This window comes from Ochotona princeps, chromosome 17 (genome assembly GCF_030435755.1).
Source record: "Ochotona princeps isolate mOchPri1 chromosome 17, mOchPri1.hap1, whole genome shotgun sequence".
NCBI classification, from domain to species: domain Eukaryota; kingdom Metazoa; phylum Chordata; class Mammalia; order Lagomorpha; family Ochotonidae; genus Ochotona; species Ochotona princeps.
The window spans coordinates 26460770-26480970 of record NC_080848.1 but is presented as its reverse complement, the minus strand read 5'-3'; the positions used below and the strand labels follow the sequence as shown (position 1 = coordinate 26480970).

The window sequence follows — 20201 nt, the reverse complement described above, 5'->3', positions numbered from 1 at the left end:
CTCCACATGTCACCCAGACACTGGCTCTGAAAGGCCCTCGGAGATCGTGCAAGGGTGTGAAAGCAACTCTCTCCTGAGGCCCAGGGCTGAGCCCTGTGCTGAGGATGCACAAGAACAGGGCGTGCAAGCTGGGCCGGCCTCCCGCTTGGTGCTGGAGCTCTGTGCAGGATCTCTGGGCTGTGTGCTCAGCCAAAGCCAAAGGCAGGAGGTGCTGGGGTTGACCTCCTAATAGAACGAGTAACCTGGCCAGCGGACAGGTCAACCACAGCGCTTCTCCACACCTCTGCAGGTCTGGCAGGCCTCTAAACTCTAGGCTTTGTCACAACCTCACGTCAGCAGGGTGACAGCAGTGTTGTGCTACATTCTAAGACTGCTGTCCTAGCCAAAAAGTAAAGCATCAGATGGGGTGTGTGCATGTGTCTCTTTCTCTCTCCTCCAGGTAACTGTGTACAACTGTGTGTGTGTGTGTCTTTTACTCCCCCAGGTGATTGTGTACATGTGTGTGTCTCATACTCACCCAGGTGACTGCATATACCTGTGTGTGTATATGTCTCCCTTCCCTAGGTGCCTGTGTGCATCTGTGTGCGTCTCCCCCACGTGACTGCATGCACCTGTGTGTGCGTGTGTGTTTCTCTCTCCAGGTGACTGTGTGCACCTCTTGTATGTGTGTGTATTTGTTTCTCCCCCAGGTGACTGTGTGCACCTGTGTGTGTGTGTGCACGTCTCTTTCCCCTTGTGACTGCATGCACCTGTATGTGTATGTGTGTGTGTTTCTCTCGTCCCTAGGTGACTGCATGTTCCTGTGGAGGAGCAGGGAAGGGACACTGGAGGGCTGCAGGGCGGGCTGTGGGGTGAGTTCTTGTCTTTGTTGGAGCTGGGGCTCCTCTGACTGAAGCCCCCAGTTCAAAGGAAGCTGGCACTGGAGCTTCTGGGGGAAGGTGGGTCTCTGGATTCCTTCTTCATCAACATTTGTACTCTCTGCAAATGTACCCGGCAGCAAGATTGTCCCTGCCATAGGTCCATTCAGAGGCCAGGGGGACCCCATGAGGCTACAGAAGACCCAGATGAAGGAAGAAGTGAGCCAAGTGCCTCCTGGGATTTCTCCCGGGCACCAGCAGGCGCACTCAGACACACACACACACACACACACACACACACACACACACACACACACACCCTCTGCTGTTCCCTGCCTTCCAGGCTCACCTGGGGGCCCGACTGCAAGGCCCCTTTGCAATGACTGTGGTCTTAATGATGTGCCAGAAGCCAGCTGCAAACTTAACAAGCAGCCCCCAATGGAGCTGCTCCACTTCAGCCATCGGGCCATTCGTACAGCGGGATTTCTCCAAGACAAGAGGGAGGAGGACATGCACCAGGAAGGGCAGGGAGCAGAGGAGGGAAGAACAAGAGTGGTCCCCCAGACAGTGCCAACTAGAAGCCCGCTACATTCTAAGACTATTGTCCTAGCTACACAGTACTACTGAAGGCAGAGTTCAAAGGGAACAAGCTACTCTAAAAAGGTCAGTCTAAGCTACTGAAAATGTCAATGAAAGAGACATACTTGCATTTAAATATGGTAATAGGGCTGTTGGAGGGGGAAAAAGAAAGATGCAGGTGAAATAAATGCACGCAGTTGTCCCTGGCTGCTGTGGGAACGCGACTGTCCCTGGCTGCTGTGGGAAAGGGTTTCCCAGCTCCTGCGAAGGCCACACACTTGGGCCTGGAGGCCGCTTCCTTCCCCAGAGGGCAGCAGGGAACCCAGAGGGAGGCAGACGAGGGGACCTCCTGCCACGTCCTCACCCCACATCTTCTGGGCAGGACCTAGGTTTCGGAAGAGGTGGGTGCTGGAAGAGATGGCTGAAGGAAAAGAAGGAAGAAGTGATGTTATTTCCCCTGTCCCGGCCCTTGGTCCACCTGGGCTCCTGCTGCAGGTGCAGAGCAGGACTCAGAGGATGCAGGAGGAGGAGGAAGAAGTGGGGGAGAGGAGGAAGGTCAAGTGGCTCTTTCACACTCTCTTTCCAGCTACTGGAAACGGGAGGTTTGCTTGGAAGCATGAAAAGATGGTGAAGGAGAGGTGGCCGGGGGCAGGATGGGGTTGGGTGAGGGGCGGGTTGGCAACACGGAGGCTGGGTCACGAGAGGTTTGTTTTCTGGAGTTGGGCATCCTTTGGACCCAAAGTCTGAGACAAAGAGGAAGACAAAAACAAATAAAACATATAAAACAAGCCCTTACCCAGGAAAAGAAATTTATTCTCTTAATCTCTGAAACAAGCGGGAGACAGTAGCTGGCACTGCTGAACACTGTAGTTTGACCTCCCCTGCCAACATGGGGATTGAGCTGGAGTCACAGGTGCCAGAGAGATGCCAAGGAGGATGAGGAGAAGGGGGAGAGCCACTGGCATGGGTGCCACACTGTACTGTGCTTGCCACCTCTTGCTGCCCTTGCCCCTCCTCCTGAGGCCCCAGGTTCAGGACCTCACAGTGCCTGCACTAGCATTCCACAGTGCACTGTCCTCATGCCACTTCCCCTGCTGTCCCCTCCTGTTGCGTCAGGAGCCTCTTGAGGTAGCAGGGGTCAGAAGCAAAGGCCTGTTCCTGCCAGCCAGTAGCCCATCTGGGAGGAGAGAGAGTGCAGCACTTGGCAGCTAAGCTCAGCCTGCAGCCCCGGTTGACCCCTTCCTGGCTGTGTGACTTGTGGGTGGTCCTAGACTGCTCTGATCCTGAGTCGCTCCCCTGTTTGCAAGCAGGGCAGGCAAGGTAACCTCCATAGGCCCTGTAAACTCCCCTAGCATGAGAAGCTGATGCTACCATGACTCTGAGGATAATGACCCCTCGAGGTGAAAGCTTCGCCATCCTGCTAACAGCCGAGACACTGTTGGGCACACACAGCTTGGAAGCTTTACTATGAATCTGGCAGCAGAATCTCATTGTTTTGGGAGGATTACACAGTCCTCTGTCCACAGGTTACTGAATTTCTGCCTTCCCTAAGCACTTTTTAATAGCATAGATCTGACTTCTCAGGCTTGGCCAGCACTCAGTCCCATGTTCCGCTTAGGATCTCCCCCATAGGCAATCCTCGGCGTGTACCAGGTGACATCAGATTGTGTGGATGCATCACCCGGGCATCGGGTTGGAGTCACTGACCCGAATCAGCTGCGGCTGGGATGCAGCACCCACTCTGCCTCATGACCCCCGCCCGCCTAAGCAGTGGCAAACTCGGGATGCCCTCAGGGCCAGCATTCAATAGGGGCGCTCTGCCTCACGCACGGATTCCCAACCCTGGCTGCTGGCTGGAATGCCCCCACGGAGCTTTAACACACATAGATGCCCAGATCCCAATAAAGTGCTTCTGAGTCATTGGGTTTGCCGTGCCACCTGAGCTTGTGATCTTTCATGGCCTTTCAGGTGATCGCAATGCTATAGTCAAGGTTGAGAAGCTGTGGTTTAAAGGTATGGAAATGTTGGCAAAGTCATGGTCTTCTGCAAGGTCTTCTGGGGGTTTCTGTAAAAGCCTCCCTCATGACAGACAGCCACATGCTCCAACGGCCATTGCACCCCTTTGCAATATCATTACTCTGGTGCTGCTTTTGCTTAACATACCCTTTGTCCCCTCCCCTCACTACCACTGAGAACATAGAAACCTCAGATACTCTTGACTATATATAGCTGGTGGTGTATTGCTGAATCCAAGCACTCAAAAATAAGCAACCAAAAGGAGAAACTGTCACCCAGAACATAGCTAACATGTCCTCCGAGAGTTTGAAAACACTGCCACCTGCTAGGTTGGCTGGACCCAGAGGCTTCTGGCTGCAGGGCAGGTCTGTCTCGGGTGGCAGGGCCAATTCTCTGTAAGGAGGTGAACAGGCCTGACATCCAAGCAGAGAGAGGGTTCAGAAAAGACAGGTCCCATGTTTCTGCAGTGGGAAAATGCAGGGCTCCTGAAGGTCAAGCTGATAACCTCAGAGACACAGGCACACGATCAGCCTCGAAGGAAGCCGATCGACGTCCATTTGAGACAAAAACCACAACCTACCCCGAGGTCCTGTCTCATTCTCCATAGGAATCTGATCATATACACCTTTGCAGTAGCGAGCCCAACAGTCCTGGAGCTGGCACCAGAGTCTCTCCCAGGAGACAGCAGACAGACAGGGCACTGGAGAAGATGGTAGGGGGTTGGACATGCCTCACCTGCACCCTAGGCCCTTGGCTATCACTGAGACAACGAGTCTCTTAGAAATCAGCAACCTGGGCCCAGCATAGTAGCCTAGTGGATAAAATTTTCACATTGCATGTGCCAGGATCCCATATAGAAGCCTGTTCTAATCCTGGTTGCTCTACCTCCCTTCCTTCTCCCTGCTTGTGGCCTGGGAAGGCAGTCAAGGATGGCCCTAAAGCCTTAGGATTCTGCACCTATGTGGGAGACTCAAAAGAAGCTCCTGGCTTCAGACTGGCTTAGCTCCGGCCATTGTGGCCACTTGGGGAATGAACCAGTGATGGAAAATCTTTCTGTCTCTCCTTTCCAATAAAAAAAAAAAATCCTTGAAAAGAAAAGAAAAGCCAGCAACCCTCCTTCCAGAAAGGTAGAGGAGTTCAATGCGCAGGCCTGGCCCACCTGCCAGCGAGGGAGGGGGCAGGACTGCTCAGGCCTGCCGGCATCTGCCCTGTTGCCTGAGGGAAGACAGAGGTTATGAAGGCTGGACCTCAAACAGGAATGACAGAAACTGCTCCCAACACGCCTTACTATTGTGATGAATTGAAAAAACAAAAAACTCAAAAATATCTTGTCCGTGGATGGAGCGAAGGAGCAGGTGCTCTGCAACTTTAAACCTCAGACAGGAGGGTTTGTGGGAGCCTGAAACCACAGGGTGCTCTCCTGGGAAACATCAAGGAAACGTCCAGAAGAGCCAAGCACAGAACTGGGGCCACAGGCTGGGGGAGGGTAATGTCTCCCTGCAGATTCCTTTGGACGTGGTGGAACCCAGGGAACAGGACAGGGTGCCTGTGGCCACGTGCACCCGAAGGCCAGAAGCCAGGTGAGGACTGCCCCTTCTCAGTGTCCACACCTGCAGTTGCTGCCTGTCAGCTTGGTGCAGGATGTAACAGCTTGGGAATGGGCTTTGTTCACAACTTGAGCCTGGCTCCTTGCTCAGAAGACTGGGTCAGGAACTACAGAGGGAGAGCCAGAAGGTGCTCAGACCAGTCCCACGGTCCCTCTTGGGAAGTATACTCCCACCTACCTTGGCAGGAGCTCCAGGCCCACAGGGCCAGCACTCACTGCCTGTTCCTCCCACTTTTACCTCTTCCAGGAAGCCCTAGTCCCAACCTGGCTGCCCAGTGAAATTCTCCTGGGGGACCTGAAAAATAAGTTTTGAGCTTGGTCCCTACCTCGAGAAATCCTACTTCAATTTGTTGGGGATATAGCCTGGGCAACAGAAGCTTAGAAAGCTCCCTGGAGAACTCTGCTGTGCAGCTGGAGCCAAGAACACTGTCTGGGGTACTCTTCTGAGAGGTAGGAAGCAGCAGGCTCTACTTGGAGCCTTGGGCCCAGCATCCTCCCTGGACCCTTTCTCTTCCTGCATTGCTAGATCCCTCCCAACAGAGAGCATGAGCCCCAGTGTCCAGAACTTGTGCAACCCTGGCAGGGCTCTTCACTCCACAGCAACCCTCAGCCCCTGGCCTGCCAAACTTGAGTTACCCAGCACCTAGTCCATGGCAACCACTGCTATAAGCATGCTTGCTAGCCCCAGTGAGGAGGGGAGGGAAGCTAGGCCTTGGGCTAAGAAGGCATGTGGCTCCCTGTGCTAGGGAGAAAGTAGAGGACCTATGCGTCAGATGTGGCTGGCTTGGAGCCAAACCTCAGGCTGTGGCTGCTTGAAGGTCTCATTGTAACTACCTGGATGAAGGTGGACATGGCCAGCAGAAGATGTAGTACTCAGAACAGGAGTGTGGGGACGGCCATTCCAAGAATTTTCTGGTCCAAAACTGAGGAGAAAGGGAACACAGGTCTTCATCTGGTCCCTGAAGGTCTCACCTCTTCAAGTCAGCAGCAAAAAGACGACTGAGCTGGGTGCTAGGACACATGACTGAGACACACACAGCTCCCCCGGAATCCTCTCCATCCCTGGTCTCTGAAGGCATGAGGAGGCTCAGCCACACAGGCCCTTGTGTTCCACTATACCCATGGAGTAGCCTAGTGAGGCTAAAGAAGCCAGGACACAACACAGGACAAAAGCAAGGTGGCCAATATCCCCCACATGCACTAGTGCACAACCCCAGTCACTTCACCCTCAACCTTTGTTCTTCTTGGAAACGCCATTAATGACATCTCCTTGAAAACCGAGCTGCCTCGGAGAAGCAGTGAAAAGTCAACACCAGGTGCTCAGCGCTGCGATCTGGTGCTTAGTAAGTGGAATGATAACTTTTATTTCTATTTTTATTATTATTGCCCAAGGTAACAGCAGTAGTGGAGCAGAGAAATCCCTCTGGTGCCTAAAAATCCTATTAATTTACATGACATTTCACATCCGAGGGGCTTTCATAGATAACATTTATAATTTTCTTGTGAGTGATAAGGGTATATTTTATCTCAAGTACAAGTTCTACCCATGGTGGGGCGAAGTGACAGCAGCTTAGGGAAGGCCTGGTTAAGGTGGCCATGACAATAGATGAGGTCACCATAGGTGTGGTTGTACATCACGGGACCCCACACTTGTGCTGTCCAGGTGGGCCAATGTGCTCCACTGCTCTCTCGCCTTGACACACTGCACTCTTCTCGTGCACCTGCTCCAGGTTCCTGCAGCAGATGTGGCCCAGGGGAGCCTCTCTGTGTCCTTCCATTCTGGATGAAGTCCTGTTTGCTCCCCGTGCCCAACAAGTACCCTGTCAGGACACAGTCTCCCCACCATGCCCCCAGCACCCAGGGCACAGCCTGTGATTTGATGTGGTAAGAACTTAGTAATAGTGCTAAATGCATGAAGGAAGCTGAGAAGGACCTGAGGAGCATGCATGGACACACACAAGGGGTGGAGAAAAGGTGTCTGCTCCCACCTTACCTGAATCCCAGCATGCTCAAGGCTGGGACTGCAGGTCAGCAGCAAGCCTGGAGTGGCAACAAGTAGGTACTGCTCAGGAGCAGACGGCTGGCCCCTGGTCTCTGAAAGCCAAGGCTTTCCTGGGAGGGATAGCAGGCTGTGCTTGGTCCTCCTGTCTGGAGGACATTGGGCCTGGGCCAGGCTCCCTAGCTCAGTGCCAGCAATGCAGCTACTGGGCCTGCTTGGTGGCACTGACAGATGCCTCGTATAGCAGGGGGCGGAGGAGGGAATTAAGTTTCACTGTTCTACCAAGCGTCTGCCTCTGATGTCTGGGGTCTGGGAAGAGCTGGCATTGGCTTCCCATTGCCACAGTCTGCTCAGGGACCAGGTCAGCATCTGCTCAGACAGCAGCTGTGGCATCAAAGGGGTCAGGAACACAAGGAATAACTTGCCTGTGCCTTCATATGGGTCCCCCGCCTGGAAAACCACTCCCTCAGCACCTGCCTAGCGAGCCCCTGAATGCAAGGGACGATCCTGCTCAGATGGTGCCTGCTGCAGTCCAGCTGTTTGTGTCTGCTGCCTCCAGCAGCCAGCAATCACCTTGGGGTGATTGGTACCAGGCCTTGGGGAGGTGGCCAGTGGCTTTGTAGGAGAGCCCAGAAGACCAGCTAGCTGCTTCTACCACATGAGGGAGGACAAGTCCAGAAAGTGACTGTCTATGAACCAGGAAGTGACCCTGAGCAGATGTTCCACCTGGTGGAGTAAGGAGTTGCCTGTGGGCTATCAACCCCCTAGTCCACAGTGTTCCACCAGAACAGCCCAGAGACCTGGACCTCCCTCCCTCTAGCCACTCTAGGCCAAGTACCTGACTCTGCTTCCTCCACACTCACTCAGGGTCCTGTGCACACTGCTGTGGATGTGCTGGTCAGGCCAGCAAGGAGCACATCTGGCCACCTGCAGGAAGCCTCCCAGGCTCTGATCCTACTGGCTCTGATCCTACAGGCTCTGATCCTCTGGTATGCAGAGAGCAGAGGCTGGATGCAGTTGGGTGAGGTCTCCAGGGGACAGGGGTGTTCAGGTTTATCTGCCCGTGGGTACAGAGCCGATGGGCAGGTCCCTAGGCGCACTGTGGCCTTCTGCTTTGCCCTTGGCTGCTGGGGAGAGACAGCAGCTGCCCACCCCCAGTCTGGCACTATTGTCTAACTAGAATTTCACACCTGGAGTAATTGATGGCTTTTCATTGTTTTGTTTTTTAAGCCGCAGCCTTTCACTAGCTTCAGCTGATGGAAATGAAAACTGAAAGCTTGCAGAAAGGTGATTAAGTTCCTGCTGGCAGGCTTAATGGGGACGTTGTGGGACCGGTACACCTAACGAGGGGAGCCTCAGACAGCAGTGGTAGCCAGGGGAGAGACAGGCACTAGTGGGCACTGGGTTTTTAGGCCAGAGAGTGACCCAGGCTTCCTCACGGCAGACCCCCCATCCCCGCTGGTGCCTCTGCTCCTCATATGGGCTCTCTGCTGTGAACACACCCTAGCTTCTTGGGAAGCTCCTCACTGTGAGCCTCATGGACTGATGGGCAGTGGGCAGCAATCCATGTCCCCATTTGACAGAAGAGCAACCAAGGCCCCAAGGGGACTTCACCCTCCCAGCAAAATGCAGGTATGCTGGGAGCATTAGCTCAATGGTCTGCCTGAGGCCATATGCTCTAGGCTTTCCAGCGGGAGTTGGGAGCTTGTTCAGTCCCATTCCCTGTGTTTATGCAGAACAGTGTCACAGAGAGAGTGGAAGCCATGAGCCCTGGCAGTTCAGACAGTGCCAGTCCATGCTTGCATGCTTACCAAGTACCCACTAGGCACACGCCCTGCTCTCATCTGTGAATACACTCAATTCTTAATCTTCCATGCTGAGGGAGGAACATGGGGACACAGCCTCCATCCGTAGGCTGGACCTGGGGCATGCCAGTCAACCGTACTTCTCCATCTTCTGCTAAAGCAGTGGGTGGGCTTTGCAAAGTTTGCCTTTAAGATGAGAGGCTAAGCCCCGGGGACACTGGGGCCAGGTGGGGAAGGGGTGGGCTGTCCCTGAAGGAGTGCAGGTGGGGAGTTGGCCTGTAATTTAAAACCAGGCTGTGAGTACACAACCCGGAATGCCAAGGCGAGGTTGCCTGTGCCAGATGTGACCGCAGCACCCAGCCAGCACACGTAAGAACCAGGAAGGGAGGGGGCAGAGCCGGCAGGGGAATAATGGGTGGTTCCCTTGCTGGACAGCTACTCCCACTCGAGTGAGCTGGGATGGGAGCAGACCAGACTAAGCAGGGCTACAACAACTGTGCGCCTCATGTGGACTAGATCAGGGAAAAGCCAGGCTGGGCTGATTGTTCCTACTGGTGCAAACAAAATTAGAGTGGGTGAGGGTTGTTTGGGCTTAGCCACAGCATCAGCTGGCAGACGCTGGCACTGGAGGCTAATTCTGTCAAGTCTAACCACAGAACCACCTGGAGAGTGCATAATCCGGGAGTGAGAGACCTGGGAGGCAAACAGTGGGCTCCTCTCTCTTGGGTTACCACTATCACGGGAGGGCACGAAAACCAGGACAGGGGCTAAGGTGGCTAGACAGAGAGGCACTCAACAACATTTGTGTGGGCTGGATAGTTGAGCTGGTTAGATGAAACTAAGCTTCAATACCCATCGACATGTATGAGAGCCAAATGGGATGTGGGACAGACTGGATTAGTCTGCTACACATACTGGCAAACCAGGGTAGGAGGTGGGCCTGGTGGGGTTATTGTGGGTCGCTCTGACTGGGCTGCAGCTCCCACTGGTTTATGTGAGGGCAGAGTATGTGCTGGGCAGAACCAGGCTGGACTGCAACACCCGCTGGTTCAAGTGGAAGTCAGGGCTGAAAACAGAACCAATCCAGCAATTGCAATCACCAGCTGATTGGGGTGATGGACTGTGCTGGGCCCTGTACTTGCTAGTACATACAAGAATCTGGTCTGAGAACACCTCAGACAAAAGTTTCTTTGGGTATCTCCCTAGTCGAACTGCCAGACTCAGAACCCTAACCAAGAAAAGACAGAAGACAGAACAAGTCAATCAACCACCTCAGCTATATGTTGGCAGTGAAATACTGGGCAAATGGAGACTCTAAGATGGACTATGTCAATCAGTGGACTTTTCAACGACCTCATCGTGCTTGGAGTGGCGAGATTGGCAGTGGTTCATAACTGGTGAACTATCGAAACCACTTGAGCAAGTTTCTCAGAGCATGCTCCACATCCGGGACCTGGGGTGGGTAGGAGACTGGGTGGGGCTTCTCCCTCAATATCCCCCTTTACCTCAGATACATGAAGGAAACAATATGGAAATAATAGTCTTACCCACTTTCCTATAGTCCTGGAACCTTTTTACCCTAATTAACTATGTAAAGATTGTCAAAAATCTAAAATGAAAAAAAAAAAAGAAGAAAAACCAGGCTGTGGCAGAGGGTAATCCCTAGAGATGGGGATGCAGGGATTAGGGGGCTGGCAATGAGGCAGACACGTGGGCAGTATCGGCAGGGAGCACTTCTGCCCACAAGGTCATGGGCCCTGACCCAGTAAGTCATCCATCTAGTTTTGATATTTCAAAACTAGCTTCCCAACTCACTGCTGCTCACTGGCTCACTCCATCCCAGAGCTCAGGGGAAGCCATGGGCCAGGCAGGGCCTGAGGACCCGACCCATCAGAGCATGGGGGGCAGGAATGCACAGCTAAAGCATCTTCCCAGGCTCACCCTCAAAGCTTCTTTGCAAACCGTATCCTACCCTTGCTCCAAGTGCCCAGGTTCGCTATGCGAGTCCGACTCCACATCCTCCAATCAAAATTCTCTTACAATACTGTGCAGGCTCTGGTATCAACCTCATTTTTTGAACCTGACTCTCAGGCACCTGCTGCTCAGACTTCTGTCTTGCCTTCTCCCACCCAAGACAGGGCTGCAAGCTCCCCAAACTCTGAAATGCTCACAACCCTGGGGCCTCCCCTGCCTCCTCAGGTCTGGGGCAGAGACTTCCAAGTGCCCCTAGCATCTATTCCTCTCTTCTTCCTCAGGACTAGATTCCTTGCTTGATCTGGTACACGGTCACCTATAATAAGGCATTTTTAATATTTCGTTATAGCAGGAACTGGCCACATGAAAAGCTCTGACAAAGCTTTCTAAGCACAGAGCCACATCTGACTTCTAAGAAGCATTGATAAAGAGAAGAGGTACATTCTTACAGACTGATTAAGTGATAGCCCCAATTGCCATCACTTCTGCCCTCCTATGAAAGCAGCACATGAGCAGCTTCCTTAACCTTAGATACAGAGGATAGACCAAGAAACCCAGATGCCTCATATTATGGAATCCCATGGGGGAGAGAAGCAAATCCTTATTTTGTTCATGTCGTTCGTTTGTGTCTTTTTACTGTTTGTGCTTGCTTGTTTTCTTAAAACTGTATGATTTGGGCTCTACAAATGCCATGACTCTGTCTGAGATCTCCTTCCCTTCTTTATATAGCCAATCCCATGCGACTTTCAGATCTAGTTCTGCTACCACACTTTCCAGAGGGACAGTGGATGAGTACCGGCCCCCTTGTCTCCTCAGTGCAGAGAGCTCCCTTCTCTCTAGCTGAGCACCTGCTCCCCACACTGCCCGATGCTCAAGGGGTCGGAGCACCTTGAAGGAGTCATATTCACACCTCCTTGCCAGGACCTAATCCAGGGCTTGAGAATCACCCAACAGGAAGGCAGGAAAAGCAGGAATGGGCAATAAGGGTGGGCAGGAAGTCCCAACAACCCTCTGGCTTCATGTCTCTCCTTTCACTGAGTGACAACAGGCAGGGCCACGGTGGCTGACAAGGATCGGAAAACTACACCAGGAGCTGGCTTAAACATACTGATTCCCACTCTTGAAAATATCCAAGAACAACTCAAAGTATCCCCAGGCTTCACAGGGCTGTGCAACTTGGCCCACGATGGCTACTGCACAACCAAATGAGCCCTGGAAGTGAGGTCTTCTGGCATCACATCCGGAAACATTTCCGTGGTGCCTCCTCTAACCCGCACTGCTCCACTTTAGGGAGTCAGGAAGGTGAGGCACAGGCACGACCATATAAACATGAGCCACGTGCACAAATATAGCCGTGGGTGCCCGTCATGCCTGGTGCGCACATGCAAGGGGCTCCTGGGGCTCCTGTGCTGTTTCTTAGGAGGGCGGGAGTGATGGCAACTAGGACATGCAGATGCTCTGGTGTTCCATTCAAGGGCAGGCCACCACCATCACGTCAGCACAAGAGGCAAGGAGGCTGGGAAGAGGTGAAGAGGAAGCAGTGTGGTAGTTGGGGGAGTTGGGGGCATGTGTGTGCTTCTGAAAACTGCACGAGGCCATGACTGGTGCTGGTTATTCAGTGCATTCGGCTCCCCCAGAGCGAGAGCAGGACGCTGTCAGCTAAGAGACGGCAGCACACAGCATGTCCATGGTAAACAGCTTATTTTCTATCTTGGTGGCTTACAGGGGGAGAAAAAAAGGTCATTAAAGAGAAGCACAAATGAAATGTTTACAGAGATAAAGAAAATTCACAATGGCTGTGTTTGTGAGGCAAGCCTGCCAGGGTAAGTTCACCAAACCAAAGCAATTCATAGCAAGCCAAAACAGGAAGAGGGAAAGAAAGGCCACACAGATTTTTGCTGTTTTTTTTTTTTCGGGGGGGGGGGGGGAGTATTCATGAAATTGCCTGCAGGAAAATAAAAGGAAACTAAACACTTATTTCATCAACCATCTTTAATGAGATGAGTCAAATTGTACATGTTGGGTCTCAAGGACACTGACCTTTGACCAACGGGTTCGCTTACAGCACATGTGTTCAGTGGAAACACGTAGGTCACTTCTCACAAACCACAAGCAGGGACAAGAGAGTGACTCCCAAGGATTCCCATTGGACTGAAGCCATTAACGCAAGACAGTTAGGGAGATTTCAAATAGGGAAGTGGAAGGGACCAGGAAGCCCTCTGGGGATGAGCATCAGGGGGACATGGCTTAGCCAGAGGCTGGACCATGTTGGGTCCTCTATGTTTCCTCACATTAAACAGGGAACAGAAAGTAAACAAGCACAGCCAGGAAGGTGGGGCTGGGGACAGAGTGGTCCAGTGTGGACCAGTGCCCATGTGCTTGGCTGTGACTCTGCTGTCTCTGCAAAAACAGCCATGGAAGAGCCCAGTAACAATCAGTTTATACAAATGTTTATACAGTTGCTCTGACAAGCTAGGTTTTTCACATTCTTATAGGCAGGTCTGTATGTGTGTATGTTCACTTTGGCTACTGTCCACTCACTACAGGATACAGTGCTCCAAGTCACACAGCTACAAGGGTCTGGGCCACCACCTTGAGAAATACCAGATTTGTCATTATAAAAAGGAACCAGACACCTTCTCCTTGTGGAGGTTCCATGGAGTTGGCAAGAAGCTGCCCTGGGGCCTCACTACCCTCTGAGGATGTGAAGTGGGACAGGCAGCCACAGTGAAGGCAAGAAACAACGTGGGAAGGCAATGGAGAACAAGACTTACAAAACAACCGAAGGCGGCAATAAGGATGGCAGGGGTTACAAAAGAGGCGGGGAGAAAGGAGCATTCGCTCAGAAGGCAGCTAGAACTGAGTTTCCCTGGGCAATGACAGCAGCTGGAATGACCCTAGTTGGGCCTGGGCTATATGTCCTCACTCTAGAAATGGTAGCAAGGCCCCAATTGTTACGCCTTTCCTAAGAGACAGATGATAAAAAATTATGTCTTAAGAAATCAGCAAAGAGTCTGCAAAGTGAAATGAGAACAGAAATTAACAGGTGAACCTGACATGGGGAGGCCAGGGGCTAGGGAAGGAAACTGGGCAGACCCCAGTCCTGGGCCAGGGCTGTGTTCAAAGTAGCATGGAGTGTCTGGTTCTTTCTCCAGGTCTTGGATGCGCATGGTTCCCTTAGTCTCAGGGGGAAGGACTCAGAGAGGGGCTGGGAGGGGCACAGGGTCCACACACAGAGCCAGAGGGGATAGGGTGGGAATTGGCAAGTGGCAAGGACCTTGCAGCAGAAGATGACAAAGAAAAAAATGTCAGGACAGGCTGGAGTGACGAGATGTTACTGAGTCACAAATAGGGGCAGGGGTCACAGAGGCAACCCGATTCGGGGGACAGATGGTCAAGTGACCCCCAGCTCCAAGCCTGGCTCTGCAGCTGGCAGCTCAGGTAGTACCCACACTCCTCATGGGCATGAGGCAAGAGACTGAACCAGAACATCCCGGTGGGAAATTGCCCCTGTCTTAAAGAGTACTCTCATGGGTGCCCCCAGCTTGCAAGCTCCATCCTGTGATCCACACAAAGAAGTGCAGACCCTAGCCCCTGTTTATAGAAGAGACAGCTAGGAGAAGGTGGTTGATTCGCCACAGCCTCTGTGCTGGCTGGTGTCAGAACCAGCTGGTCAAGGAAGCTATCAGTGATAGGGCATCATGGCTCATGGTGTACCAGTCATCTTCCTGGTCCCACAGCTCAGGCTGGGGCCAAGGCCAAGCCCAGCCCAGTTCTCTCTTCTGCTCAGGAGTCTCACAGTACCAGGCTCCAGGCCCCATCCCTGTCCCCTTTGCTCCCTGGTTCGCACCTCCTGCTGCTCTTAGGCTGAGTCTAGACAAGATGACAACAAGTGGGATCCTCTGCCCGAGGCCCAACCCCATCACACAGCTTCTGACCTCGGCAGGCAGCCCACAGAACATCAGGTTCTGCCCCTAATGCCTGGCCCAGGAGCCTTAGCTGTCCATCCACACTGACACCCAGCTTTCCAGTGGCCTCTCCTCAAACACCGCTTCTTTGGCCCCTGGATATCAGCCCTCCAAGACCACATCCATCTGTTCTGATGCTCAGAGATGCAGCAGCCTAGGCAAGTGGGTGAGTTCTACTGCCAGCTTCTGATGCCCACACAGAAGGAAAGCCAGAAAAGTACCCCCTAGCACCAGCAGCACAACAGCAGGACACACCACAGGGGCAGAGAATCCAGAGCAGTCAGGGCAAGCTGGAGGGGGTGAGGCAGAAGGGCAGGGAGACCTCAGACATTGGGCTCGCAGGATGGGGGAGACAGATAGCGGGATGATGGAACCAGAAAGAGAAATCTGGGCCTAGATTCAGTCTCTGGTGAGAAAAAGCCCTCAGCAGGACTCAGGAACAGGGAATGAGCAAGGGAGCCTCCAGCCGCCATCTTTCCCTTTCTCAAGAAAGACTGAAATTCATTGGAAATCCTGAGCCACATCCTGATCTTGAAAGCTAGCATATTCACATCATCTCGAAAGTAACTTGTGAGTGAAATGTTTCTGGGGTCTTCCTCCCACTTCCCCTGACCCTTATACCCCACCTCCAAGGTTTCCCAAAGCCCAGGAGGGCAGGCTACTCACCTGGGAACTGATAGCCGTAGCTGGGAGCGAATCCGGGGTAGCCGCGGCCATAGGTTGCCACAAAGTTGGGGTAGCCTTGAACACAGAAAGACGGAGCTCCATTAGTGCCACTGTCTCTGGGCTGTGATGCGCTGCTAGGGCAGCCAGCAGGGAAGCAGGCTGAAGTGAGCTTCCTTCGTAAACCAATGGCCTCCTGGGAGGGTCTTTACCCAGACCTTGGTCCCCTTCTCCCTGGTGGCAGGGGATACTGCTGACAATCAGCCTGTATTTGGGCAGCCAGACAACCCACCCCATTTCACTGTTCTGCCAAACTCCATGCACTTTCTTGAACCTGCAGAGTAAATGCCACGCATTAGCACCAGGCATGGGGCCTGCGCCCGAATCTGACATTTGAAGAGCTTACCTCCGTGTATTCTACCTTAAAGCTGTTGACAGTAGGAGATTAAAGTCCTCATCATACCTCCTCCCAGGGCAATGAACAACAGGGTCAGCACCCTGTGCCTGGACTTGGGGGGTGGGGATGGCGGCTGAGTGGTCAGACCCAAACCTGCCCTTGCACCTCTGGGATTGCAAGCCTAATAATGAGTGACAGCCCAGGAGAGGCAGGTTCCTAGCAGCCCCAGACCCAGCACAGACAATCTGCAGAGATGTCAAAATCTTTGAAAGACCCCTGGAGAATGGGGAGGGGCTGCTTGTGGCAAAAATAATACCCCATGGAGTGTGGTCTCTGAGGCTTTGGGGCACAAGTTCCAACAAGCATTTCAGGGCAGGCAAGATGTTTCTAGGCTTACTTCAGCTGATAACTGGACGGCGGAGGGAGGGAGCATGGAAACCAACCCTGCTAGGCACAAGGCAAGGAGCAAATTGTTGTGTCTGCCCTCCACCTTACTTGTGACATCTTTGCCTGCCAGTGTTGGCTACCACCAAGGTCAGAGTAGCCTTTGTGGCCTCGGGGACCCCCTGGCTACCTCTGTTCCTACCCTTGTAGGCTCACTTTGCTTCCCTCTATATCCTGCCGCCGCTACAGGTGTGACCTTGGCTCTGGTATGAGGGGCAAATGTGTGGGGCAATTTTGTGTTTGTGCCTGAAGCCCCCGCTCTAGGCGTGAGCCTTGGCTCTTTGAGGAAGCTGTGCCAGCCTCTCTCTTGCTCCTCTTGAGCATGACAGCCCGGAAGGCGGGGACACTGTACTTGGTTACTGGACACCTCCCTGGGGATCCACCTCTGGCTTGGTGGGTCAGGAGAGAGGCTATGGTTCAGCATTTATTCTGGCACCTGCAGCAGGATCTAGCACCCAGATGTGGCACTTGCCCAGGCACATCTGGGCTGTGGTTCGGCCCACCAGCCCCTTCTTGCTTTCTGAGTTCTATTTTCTGGCCTTCCTGTCAATTCTACGCTCTACTCAAGCTCCTTCTGATAACTTCCTCTGTTATTTACAGCAGCCAGTGTTGATCCTGTTCTTTGTCACCAAAATGCTGGCAGAAGGGTTCCTCTGTAGGTGGATTTATGGCAGGCTCCAGGCTCGCCAGTGACAGAGCCAGCAGTGACTCTTCCCACACGTGCTTCTGCACTTCCCTACAGGCATCTGCTGGGTTCCCACCACCTGCCTCTCCAGTGGCTCCTCCCGCGTCATGCCATGGACTTGCTGGTCATGCAAGCAAGAGTAAAGGAAGGGATCACTCACTAACTCCCCTCAGACTTTGCTTGATTTCCTGCTGTCCACTCAGAGCTGTTGTGCCTCAGCAGTAGAGAGACAGGTTCCCTACTCTCCCATGGCTGTTGGTGTGGTGGCTCCTGCCTGTGATGGGTGGGCCTGCTGCTACATCCAGAAGTGTGTTGGTCTGAATGTTGGAGCCACTGGTTCTGGTTCTGTCTCTGGCCTGGGAACATGCCTTGGGGGTTGCTGTGATTGGAATATCTGTTCTTTCAATTCAATTCCTATGCTGAAATCCTCATCCGCAGTGTGGTGGCATTAAGAGGTAATCAGGTCAGGAAAGTGAGGGTCCTTACAAAACAGGGGTCACACAGAGACCTCTGCCCCATGCAGAATGCAAGCATACATTGAGAAGATGGCATGTGTAAGGATGCAGGCCCACATCAGCTGTGGGGTTCATCTAGGATCTCACAGCCTCCAGACTCTGAGAAATGAACAATCCTGAGCCACCCAGTCTCTGGGGCTTTTTATCTAAGGCTGGGGTCTTCCCTACCCTTCAGGATCTTTGGATTCTCCAGCTAGGGAAATCTTGTAGGATCCTGCAAGCAATGCTTGCACCAAATCCCCAGAGATCAGCTGGGGCTCCCCTCCCTTGTTCAGCTAAAGCCTTCCGAGTCTACTCACAATGGACTCCCTGCGAGATGCCCTGTCTACTTCAGGAGCACCTGGCTCCATTGCAGCCTTCCATTTCTCTGACCTAGGTGCTCATGGATAGAGGGCTGTCCAGCAATTGAGAACTTAAGAACCCTGGGGACTCCTGATGGTGAAGGGGAACAAAGGCCCAAGCAGAGGCTGGGACCTGGGCCCCCTCGAGGGCCATATACATGCTAATTCCGGCTTTGCTGTTTGTTTAATGCCTGGGCAGCCCAATTCTCCAAATTAATCACTCACTTCCAAATCAGGCCTTTTTAGCACTATTTCTTTCATATCACTATTTCAACAATATTGATAAACGGATTATATGCAAGCAACCAAATCACTACTGCCTAGGGGCTTTAGTGATGAAAAATGGCTCCAGAGCTAGAGAGCTTAAATATTTTAGTAGAACAGGACAGCAGGGGCGGGTGGAACGGCTAGTATTTCCACTGCTCTCAGGCCACTGGGATGACATGCTTGTATCAACAAGGATGCAAAGTGTGGCCAAGTTCACCCCAGCTTTGGTGAACCCCACTCTTCTTGGACTCATCCACATCTCCTGAATAAGGAACATGAGAATTCAGCAGGGACCAGAGTGGGGGATCTCATCTCTACTCCCCATCACTGAGCATCCTCTAGGTCAGGCAGATGAAATTATAAATTTATAATACAACATTACTTCAATTTTCCTCTTCATTTGCTGCTGTGCAGCCCAGCTCTGCCCGCCAGCTCACAGCCCCAGCCACACGGGGGAAATTGGCTGGCTGCATATCAATAGCGCATTATGGCAGACCCGTGTGGATGCTCCATCACGCCGCGCTACGGTGGGGTGACCCGGCCACTGCTTCCATTAGCAGCTGGGCCCCTCCTGTGCTGGCCACTGCACAATTTATTTGCTCCAGTACTCCGGATGCCTGATCAATCCCATAGTAATTATCTCTTGTCACTAAACTAAAGAAATCAAACCTTCTGCCTGGCTGACCACCTTTCTTGCAAATCTTGTTTTCCATGGTGGAAGTAAAATTCAGCAATCAACACCAGAACTGGGTTTGCCAGCAAGCTCATTTTGGGGCCCCATGTCAAGGATGCTGGTGGGGTTCTCAGAATGAAGGTTCTACATCTTCTCTCTGGCCCTGGAGAGGTCTGCATTCTTGACAGGTCCATGACTCATCCTCCCTCAGGGTCTGTTACTCAGCTACTCAGTCACGGAAAACTGCTCCCACCAGGCCCAACTTGAAAGAGAAGAGAGAGAGAGAAGGGCTGTTTACCCAGGGAGCCGCCAGCATGCGACACAGCTGCTGTGTGACATGCAGAGCGCTGCCTGCGGCACCACGTCAGCTCCATGAGGTCTGCAAACACTAAACACCCAGCCTGAGAACCCTTCCTGGGAAGGATAGGAAGGCCAGAGTACAAAGACGCCTGAGTGGCAGGGGCAGTCCACTTGGAACTGAGTGACAGTGAGCTACAGTGGCACAGGCCACACATACATTACTGTGCACATGTGGCTGGACAGGTGCAAGCAGGATTTCCCCACCACTGCGTTTCTGGTGACCTCATGACTCTGGAGGGACAATGAGGACAGAAATTCTGAATGTTCTCTGGCCATCAGAAAAAAAGTGGAGCAATGAAGCCTTCCCAGGAAATGATCCAAACAGACCATTTTGGGAAGGGACAAACCTTGCATGAAATGACAAACACATCTCTAGAGGCGTGCTTCTAAATAGTATCCCGCCTCCTGTCTGACCCGTTAGCAACAGTCAGCACACTGCTTCTCCTAGGCCTTTTCAACATTGATTGGTTTTGTTCATTTTGATCTCAGAGGGGTTTAAAACTGAGGAGCACTGGGCAAGGGTTTCATGGGGGCCTCTTAGGAGAGTGCAGGTAAGAATGCTTTTGGCTCCAGTGTCTTAGCTGGTCATCGTCTCTCCATTTCTGTGCCTGCCAGCATGAAGTATTTTCATTCAAGGCCTTGGCCATATGCTGTTTCTCTACCCCTGGTGTTGACATGTTAAATAAACAACATGAGTGAACAAGGCTAGCAGTAACAGGAAGGGGGATTATGTGACTGGGGGCAGAGAAAGCCAAGAGGAATCAAATATATCAATGATCATCTTCTGTTTGCTTTTATGAAGCCCACCCTCATTAAGAAATGCTGCACATATTCTACTGGTTGGGGTAGCTTCTTGGAGCCGCAGGGTAAACGAGGCCCATGGAGCTGCAAAAACACCTTCTCCAAGGATTTCAGTTGACCTTGGTTTCATCTGGGTCAAAGGCAGGAGACCTAGTTTTGGGAAGAACCCTCCTTTTCTGCATCTGAAGGACTTCCTATTGGACTGGTTATTCTATGATCTGGTCAAAGGCTGTGGAAGCTAGCATCAAAAC

General features: G+C 52.6%; 1 protein-coding gene across 14 annotated transcripts in view; it reads right to left on the bottom strand.

Annotated features, from left to right (window-relative positions):
- The window catches only part of MSI2 (musashi RNA binding protein 2), a 364778-nt gene that overhangs the window by 26423 nt on the left and 318154 nt on the right, over positions 1 to 20201 (bottom strand). For all 14 annotated transcript variants that reach the window (XM_058676323.1, XM_058676320.1, XM_058676326.1 and 11 more), the window contains one exon: positions 15471 to 15545. In XM_058676323.1, coding sequence (XP_058532306.1) covers positions 15471 to 15545 — 75 coding nt within the window. The remainder of the gene's footprint in view (positions 1 to 15470; positions 15546 to 20201) is intronic.